This window comes from Macaca nemestrina, chromosome 9, assembly GCF_043159975.1.
Source record: "Macaca nemestrina isolate mMacNem1 chromosome 9, mMacNem.hap1, whole genome shotgun sequence".
NCBI classification, from domain to species: Eukaryota; Metazoa; Chordata; class Mammalia; order Primates; family Cercopithecidae; genus Macaca; species Macaca nemestrina.
Window position 1 is genome coordinate 130,591,180 of NC_092133.1, and position 22,752 is coordinate 130,613,931.

The 22,752-nt window shown below is 45.2% G+C and overlaps 1 protein-coding gene across 2 annotated transcripts in view; it reads left to right on the forward strand.

Annotated features, from left to right (window-relative positions):
• The window catches only part of LOC105490624 (phytanoyl-CoA 2-hydroxylase), a 23,533-nt gene extending 13,236 nt beyond the window's left edge, over positions 1-10,297 (forward strand). For both annotated transcript variants that reach the window (XM_071070476.1, XM_071070477.1), the window contains 3 exons: positions 3,398-3,547; positions 6,139-6,273; positions 9,980-10,297. In XM_071070476.1, the coding sequence (XP_070926577.1) occupies positions 3,398-3,547; positions 6,139-6,273; positions 9,980-10,033 (339 nt within the window). In that variant the 3' untranslated portion in view covers positions 10,034-10,297. The remainder of the gene's footprint in view (positions 1-3,397; positions 3,548-6,138; positions 6,274-9,979) is intronic.
• The last annotated feature ends 12,455 nt before the right edge of the window (positions 10,298-22,752 follow it).

The following is a 22,752-nucleotide window of genomic DNA, read 5'->3' on the forward strand; positions in this document are numbered from 1 at the left end:
TTCTCCTGCCTCAGCCTCCTGAGTAGCTGGGACCACAGGCAGAAGCCACCACGCCCAGCTAATTTTTATATTTTTATTAGAGATGAGGCTTCACCATGTTGGCCAGAATGGTCTCGATCCCCTGACCTTGTGATCCGCCCTCCTCGGCCTCCCAAAGTGCTGGGATCACAAGTGTGAGCCACCGCACCCGGCCAACAGTAGTTCTTTCCCTTCCATTGCTGAGTAGTATTCCACTGCATGGCTGAACCATGAACCATGGTTTGTTCATCCATTCGGCTGTTGATGCTTAGAACTGTTAAATGCATTTGAGCTCATGGGTGATGGGATCAAATCGGCTCTTCAAGGACAATAACGTCAGGGTCTGGTGCAGGACGCACTGCAGGTATAGGAGTTTAGAAGTGAAGAAACCAGAGAGATGACTTTTTTTTTTTTTTTTTTGAGACGGAGTCTCGCTCTGTCGCCCAGGCAGGAGTGCGGTGGCCAGATCTCAGCTCACTGCAAGTTCCGCCTCCTGGGTTCACGCCATTCTCCTGCCTCAGCCTCCCGAGTAGCTGGGACTACAGGTGCCCACCACCTCGCCCGGCTAGTTTTTTGTATTTAGTAGAGACGGGGTTTCACCGTGTTAGCCAGGATGGTCTCCATCTCCTGACCTTGTGATCCGCCCGTCTCGGCCTCCCAAAGTGCTGGGCTTACAGGCTTGAGCCACTGCGCCCAGCAAGAGATGACTATTAACACGTTAGGTCTAAGGTGAGAAGATCCTGTGGGAGCCAAGGTGGCAGGATCGCTTGAGCCTAGAAGTTCACGACCACCCTGGGCAACATAGTGAGGTCTCGTCTCTAGTAATAATAATAATAATTAGCTGGGCATGGTGGTGCATGTGTGTAGTCCCAGCTAGTTGGGAGGCTGAGGCAGGAGGATCACTTGAGCCCAGGAGTTCAAGGCTGCAGTGAGCTATGCTGGTGCCACTGCACTGCAGCCTGGGTGACAGAGCAAGTTCCTGTATCAAAAGAAAAAGAAAAGATCCTGGGCCAGGCACAGTGGCTCACACCTGTAATCCCAGCACTTTGGGAGGCCAAGGCGGGTGGATCACCTGAGGTCGGGAGTTCGAGACCAGCATGACCAACATGGTGAAACCTTGTCTCTACTAAAAATACAAAATTAGCCTGGTGTGGTGGTGCGCACCTGTAGTCCCAGCTACTTGGGAGGCTGAGGCAGGAGAATAGCTTGAACTCGGGAGGTGGAGGTTGCAGTGAGGCAAGATCATGCCACTGCACTCCAGCCTGGGCAACAAAGCGAAACTGTCTCAAAAAAAGAAAAAAAGAGCCAGGCACGGTGGCTCACGCCTGTAATCCCAGCACTTTGGGAGGCCGAGGCAGGCGGATCACGAGGTCAGAAGATCGAGACTATCCTGGCTAACATGGTGAAACCCCGTCTCTAGTAAAAATAAAAAAAAAATTAGCCGGGCGTGGTGGCGGGTGCCTGTAGTCTCAGCTACTCAGGAGGCTGAGGCAGGAGAATGGCGTGAACCCAGGAGGCAGAGCTTGCAGTGAGTCGAGATTGCGCCACTGGACTCCAGCCTGGGTGACAGAGCAAGACTCCATCTTAAAAAAAAAAAAAAAGAAAGAAAGAAAAAAGAAAAAAAGAAAAGATCCTGGAAACCCATGATGCTGTGAACAGAAAAAGCCCCCATTGTTAAAGCACGGAGAATGAATTGTAGTTCGATAGGAAATGAGGAACATGGTTTTAAGAACTCCTGTCCCATCTGGACACGGTGACTCACGCCTGTAATCCCAGCACTTTGGGAGTCTGCGTTGGGCAGATCAATTGAGGTCAGAAGTTTGAGACCAGCCTGGCCAACATGGTGAAACCCTGTTTCTACTAAAAATAAAAAAATTAGCCAGGCTTGGTGGTGAGCGCCTGTAGTCCCAGCTACTTGGGAGGCTGAGGTAGGAGAATTGTCTGAACCTGGGAGATGGAGGTTGCAGTGAGGTGAGATCGCACCACTGCCCTCCAGCTTGGGCAACAGAGCAAGACTCCATCTCAATAATAATAATAATAAAAGAACGTCTCGGATTTCTTGCATCAATAATTAGTGTCAAATGAAAATATCTGAGTGTCTGGATCCTGATATAAAACCATTTCGTTTGAAACTCATCAGTGAAGCTAAGGTTTAGATAAAGTTTGGTGCACACAACTGCAGTGGGCTTTGGCTGATGGAAGGCAAAGGGAAAGGTTTGCAGGGCTTCAAGAGCGTGTGGAGTCTCAGATACCCTGCACAGATGCAGAGTGGGAAGTATGATTAGTTTAGTGTGGGTCACACATTCACCCTGGCCAGGAGAGAAGGGCTCTGGGTCCGAGTCTCAGCACTGTCTAAGAGGGATGTAGTCATTACCGAAAGGAACTGAGGATGCGCTTAGGAACAGGAATGGACTGCTTTCCTTATTCTGACTCATAAGGTGCTTCTCAGGTCAATTTCTTTAATAAAACATAACCCCATTACCTAAAGCAGTAACTAATTTGGGAAACAGTTACAAACAAACACAGTGTTTTAATTTACTATTCTTTCATTATTCTGGATGTGACATAAGTGTCTTTGAGCTCAGAAAAATTGAGCATTTTCTCCCCTCTATTTTGGGGAAATAGCTTCTCAGAGACACTCCTGAGTAAGAGATGAAGGATTTATTTAAAGTTCTGGTGAGGAGGAGAACATGCTGAGAACACTTACAGATTTACGCTGGAAATGCCTAAGAGATAGGTGGTTGCCTGCATTGACCACAAAAGGTAAAACTAAGCTAGCTCTTCATGTATAATGCAGTCATGAAGGGCAGGTGGAAATTCCACATTGTTCATTTGCTCCAAAAATATCAGTGATTTTAATATCAACATGTGACTTCTTTTTTTATTACTATTATTTTTTGAGACACAGTCTTGCTCTGTTGTCCAGGCTGGAGGGCAGTGGTGTGATCTTGGCTCACTGCAACCTCCCCCTCCTGGCTCAATCGATCCTCCCACCTCAGCCTCCTGAGTAGCTGGGACCACAGGCTTGCACCACCAGACCGGGTTAATTTTTGCAGGTTTTGCAGAAATGGGGTTTTGCCATGTTGTGCAGGCTGATCTTGAACTCCTGAGCATAAGCAATTCTCCCAACTTGGCCTCCCAAAGAGATGGGATTACAGGCGTGAGCCACCGTGCCCAGCCAACATGTAACTCTTAAAAACCACATATCTAAGAGGCTTTTGTATACTGAAAAAAGTAAGCATTTAATTTAGACATTTCTTTTTCTTGGGAGAAAGAAATGCTTTCTTTCCCTGATGTTTGCTTTCCCTGATGAACCACTGACAATGTTTTTAATTATGGTACCCCCTCAAACGTAGACTTGGCTTGCTTCTTGTTCTAGGGGGGAGTTAACAAAATGTTCCACGGGATCCAGGACTACGAGGAAAACAACGCTCGGGTGCACCTGGTGATGGAGAAGGGAGACACCGTTTTCTTCCATCCTTTGCTCATCCATGGGTCTGGTCAGAACAAAACCCAGGGATTCCGGAAGGTGAGCATTCACATTGCCGCATCTGCTGCAGATGCGTGGGTTAGAAACAAAAATTGTATTTAATTCATTTAATTCAAATTAATTGAATAAAATTTTAATTTAATTGCATTAATATTTTAAAGATTTGTGGCTTTTAACCAACCTGGACTTTAGTCCAATTTATTTACCAGGAAATATATTTGCTTACCTTGGTCTTTTCGGGCTCTTATCAGTAAGAAGCCAGGTGACCTCAGGATCCTAACCTTGTCAATATTGATTATGAAAGCAAGGTGCAGTGGCTCATGCCTGTAATCCCAGCACTTTGGGCGGCTGAGGCGGGAGGATCACTTGGGGGCAAGAATTCTAGACCAGACTGGGCAACATGGCGAGACCCTGCTTCTATTTAAAAAAAAAAAAAAAAAAATCACTGTTATCTCCTGAAGCTACGGGTTAGGGGCCAAATTTCGTCTTCCATTCATTCATATTTCCACCAGCCTTATCAGGGTCAGGATTAGGGTGGGACAAGTTGGGGCACTCTTCCCAGGGGTAAAATTTAAGGGCATGCCAAAAAAAAACCTCTGCAATCAAGTTTAGTAATATTTTAATGCGAAATTTAAAAAAATCAAAATTGGGACAGGCGCAGTGGCTCACGCCTGTAATCCCAGCACTTTGGGAGGCTGAGGTGGGTGGATCACAAGGTCAGGAGATCGAGACCATCCTGGCTAACACAGTGAAACCCTGTCTCTTCTAAAAAATACAAAAAAAAACCAATTAGCCGGGCGTGGTGGCGGGTGCCTGTGGTCCCAGCTACTCGGGAGGCTGCGGCAGGAGAATCGCGTGAACCTGGGAGGCGGAGCTTGCAGTGAGCTGAGATCCTGCCATTGCACTCCAGCCTGGGCCACAGAGCGAGACTCCGTCTCAAAAAAAAAAAAAAAAAAAAATCAAAGTTAATGCAAAATATCCAATGTATTGGCTGCACACAATGCCAAAAGTCAGTATTGGACCCCACACTAGTGCAACCTTCAGAGCTGTGCAAGTAGGGAGGTGCAGGCACAATGATGCAAATCATGTTGTGAGTTTTAATATATTGACTTTGCAATTTTCCAATTTTTTTTTTTTTTTTGAGATGGAGTCTCGCTCTGTTGCCCAGGCTGGAGTGCAGTGATGCAATCTCAGCTCACTGCAACCTCGGCCTCCCAGGTTGAAGCGATTCTCCTGCCTCAGCCTCCTGAGTAGCTGAGACTATAGGCACACACCACCACACCCAGCTAATTTTTGTATTTTTTAGTAGAGATGGGGTTTCACCATGTTGGCCAGTCTGGTCTTGAACTCCTAGCCTCAAGTAATCTTCTCACCTTGGCCTCCCAAAGTGCTAGGATGACAGATGTGAGCCACCTTGCCTGGCCCAATGTTTTTTAATGCCTTTATTTTAAAATTTTTTATTATTTATTTATATATTTATTTGAGACAGCATCTTACTCTTTTGCCCAGGCTGGAGTGCAGTGGCGCAGTCATAGCTCACTGCAGCTTGGAACTCTTGAGGTGTGTGTGATGGCTCAAGCCATCCTCCCACCTCAACCTCTCGAGAAGTTGGGACTAACAGACAGGCACTACCACACCTGACTAATTTTATTTTTTCATTTTTTGTACAGACATGATCTTGCTATGTTGCCCAGGCTGGTCTTGAACTCCTGGCCTCAAGTGATCCTCCTGCCTTGGCCTCCCAAAATGCTGGAATTACAGGCATAAGCCACCATGCCCAGGCTTAATGACTTTAATGTTCTGGAAAAATATTACTATAATTACGTAAAGATACAGATATAGGGTTGCATCTTTTCCCTTTGCCTTGGGCTCTGTTACAGTGCCGTATGGCACCAGGGCTTACGAGGCAATGGGATTTGTGACGCCACTCTCTAGACATTTGTTGTTTGGGGCAAAGTAGAAAGTCTTTCTGACAAGTGTGATCACTTGTGACAAAAGGTAAGTTTTAACGATTGCCTTGCATCTTAGATCTGTTTATAACTTTTTCTAAAATAGGGAGAACCAAGTAATTTCATCCTTACCCTTAGAAGGAAGCAAGAGGGGTAATATATGTCAATGGTATTGGCTTTTAAATGTCCTTTGATTTGAGAGAAGGTGTCTGCATTATTTTCTTTCTCAAGGTATTTTTAGTTCTTTTCATAATCTATTGCCACTGAAATAACAATCCATCCCAAACTGGACCAGGTAACTAACTTTTGAGATAAATTGCCATGGAGTGCAGTCCTTTTTAAGACTTTGGGATATCCATTCATTAGGAAAATCAAATGCTAAAAAAAAAAAACTAAAGACCTGTTGCTGACATAATTTCATTCCCTCTCCCGTATATACCTTTCAAAAATAAATGTCACATCTGGTTAATGATCGTTTGAAATTTCTCAATTAACTTTTAGCTGGAAACAAAAAGAGGCTTAGTTACAAAGAGATTGACACAGGACGCAATGGACCTGACTTTCCATTTGGAAATCAAATACTGAGTGAAATAATTGACTTTCTAAAAGAAAGACTCCCTGCTTGGTCGCTGTTATTAATGGGATGTTTTTCTCCAATATCAATTTGTTCACTTTGCACAGGCAATTTCCTGCCATTTCGCCAGTGCCGATTGTCACTACATCGATGTGAAGGGCACCAGTCAAGAAAACATTGAGAAGGAAGTTGTAGGAATAGCAAATAAATTCTGGAGAGATGAAAACAGCATGGACTTGAAGGTATGTCCATATACAACAGCAAGGTAAAAATCTCAGGTTTTCCTTTTCTTCAGATGCTTCATCATTCTCATACCTAATTTATTTGACAGTATATAGTGCTTGGGTTGAGATTCATTTTAGGGACATGGCTGAGCCCCCACCAAAAATGACAATGGAATTTCCATTTACACTTGGGCCCCCGTGCAGGAGACTTGAGAACTTCCTGTTGCTTCTTTATGTCTTTGGGCTGTCCAAAGATGTACAGGCCGTCCTGTTTCACACAGGGCAGTGAAGGAAAATGAAACTACAGATTTAGATGAGAGAAAATGAAAGACAAAACCTTGCCTTCTGGCTGGGCACGGTGGCTCATGCCTGTAATCCCAACACTTCGGGAAGCCAAAGCAGGAGAATCATTTGAGCCCAGGAGTTGGAGACCAGCCTGAGAAACATAGTGAGACTCCATCTCTACTGAAAAAGAAATAAAAATAAAAACTAGTCAAGTGGGGTAGAGCATAGCTGTAGTCCCAGCCGCTCAGAAGGCTGAGTTGAAAGGCTCACTTGAGCTTGAGGTCAAGGCTGCAGTGAGGTGTGACTGCACTACTGCATTCCAGCCTGGGTGACAGAGTGAGACCCTGTCTCAAAAAAAAAAAAAAAAAAAAAACCTTCTGAAGGGATAGAAGGAAAGTTATAGGTTTGGGATCCAATCCTAGGCCATGTTTATTAGTATAGAATAGAGAGTATTTATGGCTGGGCGTGGCGGCTCACGCCTGTAATCCCAGCACTTCGGGAGTCCAAGGCAGGCAGATCGTGAGGTCAGGAGATCGAGACCTTCCTGGCCAACATGGTGAAACCCCGTCTCTACTAAAAATACAAAAATTAGCTGGGTCTGGTGGCGCGTGCCTGTAATCCCAGCTACTCGGGAGGCTGAGGCAGAAGAATCGCTTGAACCAGGGAATTGGAGGTTGCAGTGAGCTGAGATCGCGCCACTGTACTCCAGCCTGGCGACAGAGCGAGACTCCGTCTCAATAAATAAATAAATAATAGAGTATTTGTGCATTAGGGAATCCAGTAAGATGCCCAGATTGCAATTCTTGAGCAAGTTTCTGTTTTGGCAAATGTGCATCTGGAGTTTTATGAGAGGCCTAGTTTGCATGTAGCAGAAGTTTAAGATCACTAATGCTTATCAGTAACAGGCATTTGACAATATTTCATATGGTTTCCTAGTTAATACACATCATTTGTAAATTTTTAAAATTTAATTAACTGTTTATTTTTAGAGACAGGGTCCCACTCTGTTAGCCAGGCTGGAGTGCAGTGGTGTAATCACAGCTCACTGCAGTCTCAACCTCCTGGACTCAAGCAATCCTCTTGCCTCAGCCTCCCTAGTAGCTGAGACTACAGGCACCCACCACTGTGCCCTGGCTAGTTTATTTATTTATTTTTTTGTAGAGATAGGGTCTCACTGTGTTGCTCAGGCTCAAATTATTTGTTTTTAACCCATGGATATTCAATACTGCTGATCATTAATAGACAGATTATCAATCAAGGCAAATAAACAAGCATATTAACTTTGTAGAATATACACATTTCAACCTCTGAACCAAGAAGCTGATTCTGTTTTTTAAATTTGCATTAGATCATCATAAATGCATGCACGCCCCCCAGATAAACCGAGTACAGTGATAACTGTGGGCTCCTCAGCCAGTTGTAGGTCCCTGTGCACCAGTGCCATGTTACCATGCTATTGGGAATCATCTTCTGAAATACCTTCGCAGCTCAGGAATCTTGCTTCTTGCTAGGCGTGGTGGCTCACGCCTGTAATCCCAGCACTTTGGGAGGCCGAGGCGGGCAGATCATGAGGTCAGGAGATCGAGACTATCCTGGCCAACATGGTGAAACTCCATCTCTACTAAAAATACAAAAAATTAGCCGTGTGTGGTGGCAGGTGCCTGTAGTCCCAGCTACGTGGGAGGCTGAGGCAGGAGAATGGCGTGAACCCGGAAGCTTACAGTGAGCCGAGATCACGCCACTGCACTCCAGCCTGGGTGACAGAGCAAGACTGTCAGAAAAAAAAAAAAAAGGAATCTTGCTTCTCCCTTTAGAACCTGGAAATGTGTCCCATCTCTGAAAATGCTCTGATTTTGCATTTGCAAGTCCTAGAAATTCTTGTCCTTCCTCTCTTTTTGTTCAGTACCTAAAATGCCTATACATTTTGTCAACTGGAGCTTTGAGCTAACATCCTAAATTTTAAGGGAGAACAAATATATATACATCATGTTTGAGGTTTGTCAAGGTTGTTGCCAAATGAATACCTCCCACGTTTAGCTTAATTACTCTGTAAGTTATATTTAGAATAACAATACTAACCTCTGCTACATAGTTCTGGGTAAAGTACAAAAGCACATTCGTATTCATTTTCTTATTTTCTTCACCAAAACCCAGTGGGGCATTCAGTATAAGCTCCATGCTGTCAGTGACAAGAAAACGAGTCCCAGAGGTTGATCTAAGCTATCTAAGTGACAAAGCTTGATTTCAGAGTCAGGTCAAATTTGAAAATTATTCTTTCCACCATACCTTGCTGTTTGCTCAAAAATAAACAAGAACCAAGAAATAAGAACATCTGAATTATTTTATTAAGGTCAAAGGGGGAAAAACCCACCAAACAAAGCAGTAATCCTTGATACCATGTTCACCATTATCATCTCATCAGGAACAGAACACTCAAAACGGCTCAGACGAGTAACATGAGAGTAGTCAGGCCGGGTGCAGTGGCTCACTCCTGTAATCCCAGCACTTCGGGAGGCTGAGAAAGGCGGATCACCTGAGGTCAGGAGTTTGAGACCAGCCTGGCCAACATGGTGAAACCCTGTCTCTACTAAAAATACAAAATTAGCTAGGTGTGGTGGCACATGCCTCTAATCCCAGCTACTTGGGAGGCTAAGGCAGGAGAATCACTTGAACCCAGGAGGCAGAATTTGCAATGAGCCAAGATGGTGCCCTTGCACTCCAGCCTGGGCAACGAGAGCAAAACTCTGTCTCAAAAAAAAAAAAAAAAAAAAAATAGTAAGCAGAAAAATGGCAGTGAACTGTTTGTTCTGTAACCAGACATGACATCAACCCAGTTATGTTACCTGGCACCAATAAATATCCTGAATAAAACAGGAAGGACTGACAGCAGCTGGGGTAACCACTGACTTAATTTAGTTAACACTGTTTTAGAAGCTAATTAAGTAGACCAAGATTGGGGCTCATACCTGTAATCCCAGCATTTGGGAGGCTTTGGGAGGCCGAGACGGACAGATCACTTGAGGCCAGGAGTTTGAGACCAGTCTGGCCAACATAACAAAACCCTGTCTCTACTAAAAATACAAAAAGTTAGCCAGGTGTGGTGATGCACACCTGTAATCCCAGCTACTCAGGAGGCTGAGGCAGGAAAGTCACTTGTACCCGGGTGGTGGAGGTTGCAGTGAGCCTCTGCACTTCAGCCTAGGCAATGGGGTGAGATTGTGTCCCCAAAAAATTCTTTAAAAAGAGTTGATTAAGTAGCTTATTTTGAGTTGTTTTGTTTACTAATCAATATAACTATTACAGGGATTATTTTCCCTATTTAACCTATTTAACGTTTCACAGAGGCTAGAAATCAACTTTGTCTTATGGTGAAATTGAAGGTAAATGGAGGGCAGATTGAAGTGTTCCATAAACTCACTCTGTTTGGTATTATTTCCAGGATATTTGGATGTTTCGAGCTCGACTTGTGAAAGGAGAAAGAATCAATCTTTGAAATAGCCATCTGCTATAACTCAACAAAAAACCAAAACCAAACAAAATGTCTAAGGAAAATGTTTTCTTAATGAGATGATGTAAGCTTTTCTATCACTTGTTAAAAGCAGAAAACATGTATCAGGTACTTAATTGCAGAGAGTTAGTTTTGTAGCGCAATGGTGTTGCTTTAATGGAAATAAAAAAAGTAAAAGTGAAGTATTACTGTTTTAAGAAAAACTAATTTAGGGTTGCAGCCAATAAAGGTGATTGGTGTATAATTTAAGTGTTAAATCAATTTCTTTCATTCAATTAGCTCTTTACCCAAGCAGAAGTGAATCATTTGGAGCTTAGGGTGTGTGTGTTTTGTATCCCCTTTCTGGTAAACCCATTCCCTACCAATTTTATGTCATAAGAGATCCCCCCCCCCCAAATCTAGAACAATGTATAATACATTCACATTAAGTGAAGGGCATAGGAAGGGTGTCATGGAGTCCAAATAAAGATGAATATTCCTGCTCAGACAAGGGCTTTCTTCTGTGATTTCTTCAATCCAACCATCCCCTTAACAAGGAGACTCGTTCTTTCCAGTCTTTTCCTCTGTTCTTAAAGAATGAAGACGAGGGCTGGGCGCAGTGGCTCATGCCTGTAATCCTAGCACTTTGGGAGGCCAAGGTGGGTGGATCACCTGAGGTCAGGAGTTCAAGACCAGCCTGGCCAACATGGCAAAACCCCCATCTCTACCAAAAATACAAAAAAAAAAAAAAAAAAAAAAAAATGGCCAAGCATGGTGGCATGTGCCTGTAATCCCACCTACTCAGGAGGCTGAGGCAGAAGAATCACTTGAACCTGGGAGGCGGAGGTTGCAGTGAGCTGAGATCGCGCCACTGTACTCCAGCTTGGGCGACAGAGCAAGACACTGTCCCCCCCCCAAAAAAAATAAAATAAAATAAATTAAAAATAAATAAGTAAAAAGAATGAAGACAAGGGTGACTTCATTTGATGTATCTTATTGGGTAGGGCTGCTGGAAACCTTTCACATATGAATGAAGCCTAACGTCCTTCAAGCTATAGGGAAATTTTTTGACACTTTTGCCTGGATTTGGAGTGGGCATGGACTGAACAAATTTATTTCAAGACAGCACCATATTTTCGGTACCAGCTGAGGGCAGCAAGGAGACAGTCCTTATTTTTACAAATTTTAGTTAGGGCTTTAGTAAGAAAGAAATAACAGACAACCTTTCTCGTCATTTTGCTAAGCACAAGTTTTCCTAAATCTAGTGTTGCCGTGTGTGCTGTTTTCTTTGTGAGGACAGCCAATTTACGCTCAGCTCCCCCTGGGAACTGGAGAAGGCAGATCACTGACTGGCTCTAAGGAAATTAGATTATGGGATGATTGGAAATAAAATGTCATTAAGGAATGCCTGTGTAAACAACATGTGGGGAGCCCTGCTTTGTTATGGAATAAACTCTAAATTGTTTCAAATTTAAAGTAAATATGAAAAACGAAACTTCAGTAGGAATATTGAAGAGCAACTGGTTATTTCCCATGTGCATTTGTGAGTGAAAACCAACTGGCCCCCATCAGGACACATTCATTTCCCATCTGATCCATGTCCCTTTGGTCCGTTAGTGCACGTAAGAAATATCCAAGCACCCGCTCTTTTTTTTTTTTTTAATTTTTTTTGAGACACGGTCTTGCTCTGTCACCCAGGCTGGAGTGCTGTGGTGCGATCTCGGCTCACCGCAATCTCTGCCTCCCAGGTTCCAGTGATTCTCCTGCCTCAGCCTCCCGAGTAGCTGAGACTAAAGGTGTACGCCACCATACACAGCCAATTTTTATATTTTTAGCAGAGACAAGGTTTCACCAAGTTGGCCAGGCTGGTCTGAAACTCCTGGCCTCAAGTGATCCACCCACCTCGGCCTCCCAAAATGTTGGGATTATAGTCGTGAGCCACCGCGCCTGGCTAAAATATCCAAGCACCTACTCTATGAAGTGGGACCAGATGCCAGGATGAGGTAGGGTGCCTCAGACTGTCCATGCGGACCTACCCTGTGAAAGGTGGGAGTCAGGGTTGGCTGGAAAATGAAGAGTTGGGGAAGGAATTCCACAGATTTCATCAGACTGAGGGGACGTGGGAGGGGATTCGTCCTGGGCTCATGTCCATTTCACCAGAGTCTCGTCTAAAAGGACTTTATGAGGTGCTCAAACAAATCACAAAACAAAACAAATCACAAGGATCCTCTTCTGTGAATTTTGAGACTAATAGCTTGGGAAAACTGGAGGCCTTTGCTCCTTGAGTGTGCTTGGAGCCTCCCCCTCCCCCACTCTTTTTTCTTTGTTTTTTTGGGGGGATTTTTGTTTGTTTTGTTTTGTTTTTTTGAGACAGAGTCTTGCTCTGCACCCAGGCTGGAGTGCAGTGATGCGATCTCGGCTCACTGCAACCTCCGCCTCCAGGGTTCAAGCGATTCTCCTGCCTCAGCCTCCTGAGTAGCTGAGACTACGGCGCCCACCATCACACCCAGCTAATTTTTTGTATTTTTAGTAGAGACGCGGTTTCACCATGTTAGCCAGGATGGTCTCAATCTCCTGACCTGATGATCCGCCTGCCTCGGCCTCCCAAAGTGCTGGGATTACAGGCGTGAGTCACTGCATCCGGCAAAATTTTTGTTTTTTTAGAGATGGAGTCTTACTTTTTGTGTAGGCTGGTCTCAAACTTTTGACCTCCAGCAATCCTCCCACCTCTGCCTCCCAAAGTACTGAGATTACAGCTGTGAGCCACCATGCCTGGCCTTATTTTTTACTATCTAATAGAAAAGTGGTATATATAATTATTATAATTTGCATTTATTTGATCATAATGAGATAGAGAATTTTTCATATCACTATGGGCGTTCTGTGACTGACTTGCTGAATGCTGGACTCTTAGGCCCAAGAGTATACCTTATGGTAGAAAAGCCAAAGAACAGATTTCAGCTAGCCGTATATAGCTGGAATGTCTGGAGATATTTAGCTTATTTTTCCATCTCAGTCATTTCAAGCCTGAAGCCACCTGATGTCAAGTCTGAAGCCCATTGAAGGCCACTGTTAAGTGTCCTGGAAGGGAGGGGGAGAAAAAGCCAAGGGTTTGTACCTGATGATGTTCAAAATATGTAACAGAGAGACCATCAATCAGATACCATGAGTACAGGAATGTGGCACTTCAGTTGATAACAGCACCATCCTGCCTGGCTAATTTTATTTGTAGAGATGGGGTCTCGCTATGTTGCCCAGGCTGGCCTCAAACTTCTGGGCTCAAGCAATCCTCCTGCCTCAGCCTCCCAAAGTGCTGGGATTACAGGCATGAGCAGTCTACATGGTTTTTGCTTTTTTATTATTTTATTTTATTTTTATTATTTCCTTACTTTCTGGCACTATAAGGTGTGCCATGATTATCCTGTATCTTCCTGCCCTTTGTCCTATAATGAGCCATTTCTCCAAGGAGCCCTGGTTCTATTTATTGGAAACTGCTGGAAACCAAAATCTGGGCTTGAGGTGCACTCTCAATGTGCATTGTTACCAAGCTCGTATCGTGATTCTTAAAGCACTCCAAAACTGGCTATCCCCTGGCCCAGCATCTCTGGAAAGTCACAGTCATTCAGAGACAATAATGCTCTGACCTGGGAGGTTTATATTTACTCCGAGAGATTCCAGAGTCTTCGTTGGGCCTCTTAAGATTTCAGACTTACCTTCATTCTTCTTCAGGCTTGGCATTTCTTGGAACACGGTGTTTGTTGGGAAGGCGAAGAAGCAGGGCTTTTTACATTGATTTAATTTTGATTTGAACCACATGAAATTTACTACTCATTTAGAAGCTAAAATAAAATTTTAAATTAAAATAATGGACAGGAAGAAATTAGGAGTGATATGGGGGCTGGATACCCAGGAGGACAGGCCACGCTGTCTCCCAGCCTATTTGGGTATTTCTGCCCTCCGTCAGAAGACGCGACCGTTTTCCTGTCGAGAGCCAGGTAGTAAATATTTTCAGCTTTGCAGCTGGGCCGTCTCTGAGGCAGCTGCTCAACTCTGCCGTGGGGGCAGGAAGGCGGCCAGAGACAACATGTAATCCAACAAGTGTGGCTGGGACCCAATAAAGCTCTATTTACAAAAACAGGCATCCCGCCAGATGTGGCTTGGAGGCGCTGGTTTGCCTACTGCACTCTAGATGAATGCACAAATTCAGGAAAGCCAACAAGTGCCTTTTCCCTTGGCAAGAGGCACCTTGCACCGCTGGAGCGATGCTTTGGGGGCCTCGCACCTCGCTGCTTCTGAGAGGCGGGCGGGAAGTGTCTGCTATCCTCCCCTCCTCGGTACAGAGAACAGAGCTTGCTTACCTGTGATACGCAGCTGTTCATTTTGTTTTCTTGATGTGGCCAGTGTTTAATCTAGATTAAGTTTAGGGCAACATGTTAAGCCCCACCAGATCTCTCTAGTGTAACTTGCAACCCACAAAGGACCTACTTTGGGGTGTGGTGGGAGATGTTGGTATTTTCAAGGATTCCATTTAAATGTACCTATCGGTAGCAGTCAGAATCTCGGTTGCAAACAACAGAAACTGCCCTTGACAGGGAGAAAGAGAAAACAGATGGTATCAGCAGGCTCTCTGGGGCTCAGGGACGTGCTATGTGTGGCACTGGGGGGCCAGGGCACAGCACAAAGGGCAGGCTAGGCCAGTGGCTTTGGGGATGAGAGTGACCTCTACCCCCACCCCTGTCCCTGGGGCTCCTGATTTGGAGGCAAAGCACCGGGGACAGGCTCTTTCAGGCAGTGTGAGCCACGTGCTGCCTGCTGGTGGCGGCAGAGGTGGGGAGAGGGAATATGGGTGAGAATATGCCACCACCTCCCCCAAAATCACACGTCAGAGGAAATGAGATCGCCCCAAAGCAAGATTAGGTTACAAATAGGAAGAAGATAGCCCCAGATGCCACATCCACCGCAACACAGGTGCACCGAGCATTAACCCACACACCAGAATTTCATAGTTTAGCTGCATGGAGAGGGCAAAACCAATTCTGAGAAGAGAGAAGGGAAGGGCTGTGATGAAGGTCACTGCACCAGGAGAAGGGAGGTCTTCCCTGAGCAAACGTCCACTTCCCCAGTCCTTGCCTGTCGCCCTGTCTTGGTTCCTACATGACACAGACTCATCACCTGCTGTTAGGTCAAACTCTGGGACCCACCCGGTGGTGACCCATTGTTGATAATAATTTAGTGAGTCACAGTGTCAGTTTTGGAAAAAAAAAAAACAACAAAATAGAATAAAATAAAAACATGCAAAAGGTGAGAGAGGCCTGCACATCGTAAGAGAAAGTGGTGCTTCGGTTTCCAACGTGCATGCTCATTTGGGATCACGATGCAAAATAAATTTGTTACTGTTGGGTGTAGTCAAAAAGTATGAATTCCACTAGTCTAGCTCATGACTCACACTGTGGGAGCTGGCTCAGGCTGCCGTAAGAAATACCGCAGACTGAGTGGCTTTAACAACAGACATTTCTTTTCTCACCTTTCTGGAGGCTGGAAATCCAGGATCAAGGTGTTGGCAGCATGGGTTCCTTCTGAGGCCTCTCTCCTGGGTTTGTAGATGGCTGTCTCCTCTCAGTGTCTTCACATTATCTTCCCTCCGTGTCTGGGTCCAAATGTCCTCTTCTTATAGGATATCAGTCATACTGGATTAGGGCCTATCCCAGTGATATGGTTTGGATCTGTGCACCCACCAAATCTCATGTTGAATTGTAATCCCCAGTGTCGGAGACGGACCTGGTGAAAGGCGATTGGATCATGAAGGCCGAATTCACGAATGGTTTAGCTCCATCCTCTTGGTGCTGTTCTCATGACAGTGAGTGAGTTCTGGTGAGATCTGATTGTTTAAAAATGGAGGCCGAGACGGGCGGATCACGAGGTCAGGAGATCCAGACCATCCTGGCTGACACAGTGAAACCCGTCTCTACTAAAAAATACAAAAAACTAGCCGGGCGAGGTGGCGGCGCCTGTAGTCCCAGCTACTCGGGAGGCTGAGGCAGGAGAATGGCGTAAACCTGGGAGGCGGAGCTTGCAGTGAGCTGAGATCCGGCCACCGCACTCCAGCCTGGGCAGAGCGAGACTCCGTCTCAAAAAAAAATAAAAATAAAAATGTATAGCACCTCACCCTCCCTCTTGTTCCTGCTTTTACCACGTGAATCGGTTTTTTGTTGTTTTTGTTGTTGTTGTTGTTGTTTTGAAACGGAGTCTCGCTCTGTTACCCAAGCTGGAGTGCAGTGGTGTGATCTTGGGTCACTGCAACCTCCGCCTCCCAGGCCCAAGTGATTCTCCTGCCTCAGCCTCCCGAGTAGCTGGGTTTACAGTTGTCTGCCACCATGCCCAGCTAATTTTTGTATTTTTAGTGGAGCCGGGGTTTCACCATGTTAGCCAGGCTTGTTTTGAACTCCCGACCACAGGTGATCTGCTCACCTCAGCCTCCCAAAGTGCTGGGATTCCAGGTGTGAGCCACTGTGCCTGGCCAACCATGTGAACTTTCTATTACTAATTTGCCCTTCCACCATGAGTAAAAGCTCCTTAAGGCCTCCCTGAAAGCAGATGTCACTATGATTTCTGTACAGCCTGCGGAATTGTGAGCCAATTAAACCTCTTTTCTTTTTAAATTACCCAGTCTCAGGTATTTCTTTTCTTTTTTTTTTGAGATGGAGTCTTGCTCCGTCACCCAGACTGGAGTGCAGTGGCATGATCTCGGCTCACTGCAACCTCCGCCTACTGGGTTCAAGAGATTGTCCTGCCTCAGACTCCCGAGTAGCTGGGATTACAGGCGCCTGCCACTATGTCCAGCTAATTTTGTGTATTTTTAGTAGACATGGGGGTTCATCATTTTGGTCAGGCTGGGCTCAAACTCCTGACCTCAGGTGATCCACCTGCCTCGGCCTCCCAAAGTGCTGGGATTACAGGCATGAGCCACCTCACCCAGTCTCAGGTATTTCTTTATAGTAGTGTGAGAATGAACAAATACATCCAGTGACTTTAATTTACCTTAATTACCTCTTTAAAGATGCTCTCTTCACTTACATCACATTCTGAGGTACTAGGGACTTGTAATTGGGGGGACACAGTTCATAACACACACCTTGGATTTTTCTTTAAATTTTTTTTTTTTTTTTTTTTTTGAGATAGAGTCTCATTCTGTCACCAGGCTGGAGTGTAGTGGTACGATTTCAGCTCACTGCAACCTCTGATTCCCTGGTTCAAGTGATTCTCCTGCCTCAGCCTCCTGAGTAGCTGGGATTACAGGCACGCGCCACCATGCCCAGCTAATTTTTGTATTTTTAGTAGAAATGGGGTTTCACCATGTTGGCCAGGATGGTCTCGATCTCCCAACCTTGTGATCTGCCTGCCTTGACCTCCCGAAGTGCTGGGATTCCAAGCGTGAGCCACCACGCCCAGCCTTTTCTTTAAATTTTTAAATTTCAACTTTTATTTTAGATTCAGGGTGTACATGTGCAGGTTTGATATATTTCCATGATGCTGATGTTTGGGGTGCAATTGATCCCATCACCCAGGTACTGAGCATAGTACACAGGAGGTAGTTTTTAAGCCTTTGCTCCCCTTCCTCCCTCTCCACCTCTAGGCGTCCCCAGTGTCTAGTGTGCACATCTTTATGCCCATGTGTGGCCAATACTTAGCTCCTATTTATAAGTGAGAACACGTGGGTGGTGTTTGTTTTTCTGTTCTTGGGTTAATTCCTTTAGGATAATGGCCTCCAGCTGCATCCATGTTGCTGCAAAGAACATGATTTAGCTATTTTTTTGTGGCTGTATCGTATTCCGTGGTGTATATGGACCACATTTTCCTTATCCAATCCACTGCTGATGAACTCCTGGATTGGTTCTGCATCTTTGCTATTGTGAATAGTGCTGCAATGACGCTTTGGGACTTTTGAGCAGTCAATGAAGGTTTGGGATCTTCAGACTTACTTCTTCTATTGTTGGTAGTGCCTATCCAAGCATGAGTACAGTTTTATTAACATGCCTTCATTGTTCCAATATTCTAATCCCTTTTTCTTGGTAAAGTTGCTATTCCTTGATACAATCTCTACCTCTTATAAGAGAGAGTCAGCCTTTGTCATGGGCTTGAGACAACTTGAAACATCATGGCAAGGGTAATCCCTCCTGCCAGCCCCTCTCTATCTATCCCCACCTCTATCTATCCCCACCTCTATCTATAAAATTGTGGCAAGGATGGAGTTTGGAAATCTCTCTAGTGGAAAAAGGGGGTTCAGGGAATTGCAGGCCAATAAACAGAAATTTAAAAGCCCAACTTTTGTCCCCCTGAGTCACTGATTTTTGTGCTTCCAGAACAAAAGGCCTCAAAGAACACAGGTTTTCTTAGGAAAAATGTAGTTAGCAGTGTTTTCAGCTCCCAGGGTACATCTTACTATGCTTTATGGAGCCAAACATCCCTCCCTGTATTACCTAATCAGACAGGCTGAACAATACAGTGGAGCAATGCTGAGCTTGAGGTCAGACAAACCTGCGCTTAATTCCTGGCTCTCATACTAACCAGCTGTGTGCTCTCGGGTAAATTACTTGACTTCTCTGGGTCTCAGAGTGCTTGTTTGAAAAATGGAAGTAACAAGTTTAGCTGGGCATGGTGGCGCATGCCTGTAATGCCAGCACTTTGGGATGCTGAGGTGGATAGATTAGTTGAGGCCAGGAGTTCAAGACCAGCCTGGCCAACATGGCGATACCCTGTCTCTACTGAAAATACAAAAAATTAGCTGGGCGTGATGGTGTAATCCCAGCTACTTGGGAGGCTGAGGCATGAGAATCGCCAGGACCCAGGAGGTGGGGTTTGCAGTGAGCCATGATTGCAACAAAACAAAGAAACAAGGCTTATCTTCAATCAAAAGTGAAAACATCTAGTTTGTTGACAGAACATCAAAAGAGATCATATGGTAAAGCAAGCATTCCATAAGTGCTGTAAAGTGTTGTAATGCTTGTTAATCTTCACAAATGTGAGGCAAGGTAAGTCTGTTTTGCTCCATTTTTGGTTATACTTTTTTTTTTTTTTTTTTTTTGAGGCTGAGTCTCACTCTGTTGGTCAGGCTGGAGTGCAGTGGTGTGATCATGGCTCACTGCAACCTCCATCTCCCGGGTTCAAGCAATTCTCCTGCCTCAGACTCCCAAGTAGCTGGGACCACTATGTCCAGCAAATTTTTTGTATTTTTAGTTGAGACAGGGTTTTATCATATTGGCCAGGTTGGTTTTGAACTCCTGACCTCAAGTGATCTGCCTGCCTTGGCCTCCCAAAGTGCTGGGATTACAGGCATGAGCCACCGTGCCTGGCCTGGTTACATACATATATATATATATATATATATATATTTTTTTTTTTGTTATATATTCTTTGAAGAACCATTTAGTTGCTTCAAGTAAGAGATGAAGTTCGCAGATCCAGAAGTTCTAAGTTCTGGAGCAGGCGTTTCTATCACACCACACGCAGATCACTTGCCAATGTTTTTTCCTTATAATTGCAAAGAAATTCACAAGCTGTGGTTTATCTTCCTTGGTAGAACTTCAGCAGACATGCGACAGGAAATGTCTATCTTAGCCTCAGTTCCTTAAAAACCAGAGCAAGTGGCTCACGCCTGTAATCCCAGCACTTTGGGAGTCTGAGGTGGGAGGATTGCCTGAGGTCAGGAGTTCGAGACCAGGATGGCAAACGTGGTGAAATTCCCCCCACCCCCGGTGTCTACTAAGAATACAAAAATTAGCTGGGTGTGGTGGCACGTGCCTATAATTCCAGCAACTCAGGAGGCTGAGGTAGGAGAATCGCTTGAACCTGGGAGGCGGAGTTTGCAGTGAGCCGAGATTGCACCACTGCACTCCAGCCTGGGTGACAGAGTGAGACTCTGTCTAAAAAAAGAAAAAAAAAAAAAGGGAAATTTTGATCCATGCTAAAACATGATGATCCTTGAGGACATTATGCTAAGTGAAATAAGCCAGATGCAAAAGGATAATTACGGTCTGATTCCACTTATATGGATCAGATATCCCTCAAGTAGTCAAATTCATAGAGACAGAAGGTAGGTAGGATGGTGGTTCTCAGGGGCAGGAGGGAGGAAGAATGGGGAGTCGTTGTTTAATGGGGAAAGAGGTTCAGATCTGCAGGATGGAAAGTGTTCTGGAGTCCGGAGATGGATGGTGGTGATGATTGCACGACAGCGTGAATGTGCTTGATGTCACTGAACTGTACACCTAAAAGTGGCTAAGATGCCAAATTTTATGTTATGTGTATTTAACCACAATTTTTTTTTTTGTTTTTTAAAAGAACATAAAATTGGGCCGGGCGCGGTGGCTCACGCCTGTAATCCCAGCACTTTGGGAGGCCGAGGCGGGCGGATCACAAGGTCAGGAGATCGAGACCACGGTGAAACCCCGTCTCTACTAAAAATACAAAAAATTAGCCGGGCGCGGTTGTGGGCACCTGTAGTCCCAGCTACTCGGGAGGCTGAGGCAGGAGAATGGCGTGAACCCGGGAGGCGGAGCTTGCAGTGAGCCGAGATCCCGCGCCACTGCACTCCAGCCTGGGCAACAGAGCGAGACTCCATCTCAAAAAAAAAAAAAAACATAAAATTGTTAAAAGGATGACGGGAACTCCAAGTCCAAGGAGAAAAGGACTCTGGTTTTCCTGAGCTGTTAGTCCCGAAATTCACAGAAGGGGATCTGTTTGTTTTGTTTTGTGCCTTGTGTGAGAACCTCATAAAGTCGTCTTAGATTAGTCTCTGGTGAAATGAAGATGAGCCAGGACAGCGCCTCTCCCACTCTCTGAGAAGCCAGGCTTCTCCTCAGTCAGCAGTCTTCCTTCCCCCACTCTTCATTTATTTTCTTTTTCTTTCTTTTTTTTGTTCACGCCATTCTCCTGCCTCAGCCTCCGAGTAGCTGGGACTACAGGCGTGTGCCACCACGCCTGGCTAATTTTTTGTATTTTTAGTAGAGACAGGGTTTCACCGTGTTAGCCAGGACAGTCTCAATCTCTTGAACTCGTGATCCGCCCGCCTCAGCCTCCCAAAGTGCACCCTGCCCAGCCACACTCTTCATTTCTTGCTCCTTCCTGGACACAGTTCAACAACGATCCTGGGGGGTTTTGTGACTTGACCCTGGGGTATGGTCACTGGAGCTGCAGCTAACCACCCAGGAAACACAGCTTTCTCTCCACCACATGATTTGCAGAATCTTCTCCTAGTCTGAAACCTGCATTTCCTGGTCTGCAGTCTTTTCCTAGACCAATGACAGAGCCAATTAAAAAAAAAAAAGGATCAAACCCCAAACTCAGTCCCCAGCTCTCCTTGGAGAGTCCCTTGAGTGCTCCCCACAGCCAGGCCTCAGATGAAACCCCAGCTGCATTATGTACTTCCTACGCAAGTCACTGAACATCTCCAGATCTTAGCTTCTTCATTTATAAAATAGGGCTTCATGGAGTGCTTTTGCAGAGTAAATAAGAGTATTGGATATTTTTCTCTTTTGTACTTGTCATTTGTCGAGAAGCCCATTCAGACTTCACTTGGTAAAAAAAAGATCTTAAAATTGTGTCTAGAGCTGGGCACAGTGGCTCACACCTGGAATCACAGCACTTTGGGAGGCTGAAGCAGGAGGATCGCTTGAGCCCAGGAGGTCGAGGCTGCAGTGAGCCATGATTGCACCACAGCACTCCAGCCTGGATGACAAAGTGAGACCCTGTCTCTAACAAACGAACAAACAAACAAACAAACAAACAAAAAAAAAACCCCTGGGTTTCATATATAATAGGTGCTGATCTGCTTATGATTAGGACACTCTGCCTCATTCCATTCTGGTTACTAAAAAGCGGTCTGGAAAACATGGGCAGGTTGAGTAGGAATGAAAAGAATTAAAGGGTTAGAAGCTAGGACTTCAAAAATGGCAAATATGGTTTTAGGAAAAGAGCTTAAGCGGACCAAAATTTCTAGTGATCAGAAAAGTTTACATGTGTTCCTTCTGCACTTCTGATCCAGTCCTCAGAATTTCACTCCTAACAGTCTCACAGATGCCCCCAGTCACTGGAACAAACCCCCCTTTCATACCTCCTCCACAGGAGACTTGCCTCACACAAGCCCACATTCACCCACTGGGTAGCACTTGTACCATCACACAGACACACTTTCATGCATTCCCTCAACAGAGAGACCCAGACGCCGGCCAATACATGTGCGCACACACTCACACCACACACCTCTCACCAGCACTCCAGCCCTTGTTCCCTCAGAGTTGCCTGGCCACCCTTCCCACTTCTCCCAGCTTTCAACCAAGCTCTCCACATCAATACCCTTTAGTAAATATTTACTGAGTGACCATGATGTTCCGGGCACTATCACGACCCCTGGGAGAAACAGAACTGAATAAGACATAGTCTTGGCTCCCAAGAAGCTCAGAGTCTACTGGAGAAGCGGGCAGCGGAGGGAGAGCAATCTCCTACAAATCTATGTGCATGGAGTACGGCTGGACCTAGAAGTGGGGTCATGTACAAGGAAAAGTGAGGGCAAAAGGGAGAGAATGGGGTGGGACACACAAGGAAGAGAAGGTCACTTCTACCAGGAGAGGCATTGAGGAAAAGAGGGTGCTCAGTCATAATCTGGAAGAATTAGAAAGGCTTTGTCCAATAGGCAAGGGGGTAGAGGGCTGCTCACCAGAGAGAGAATGTCA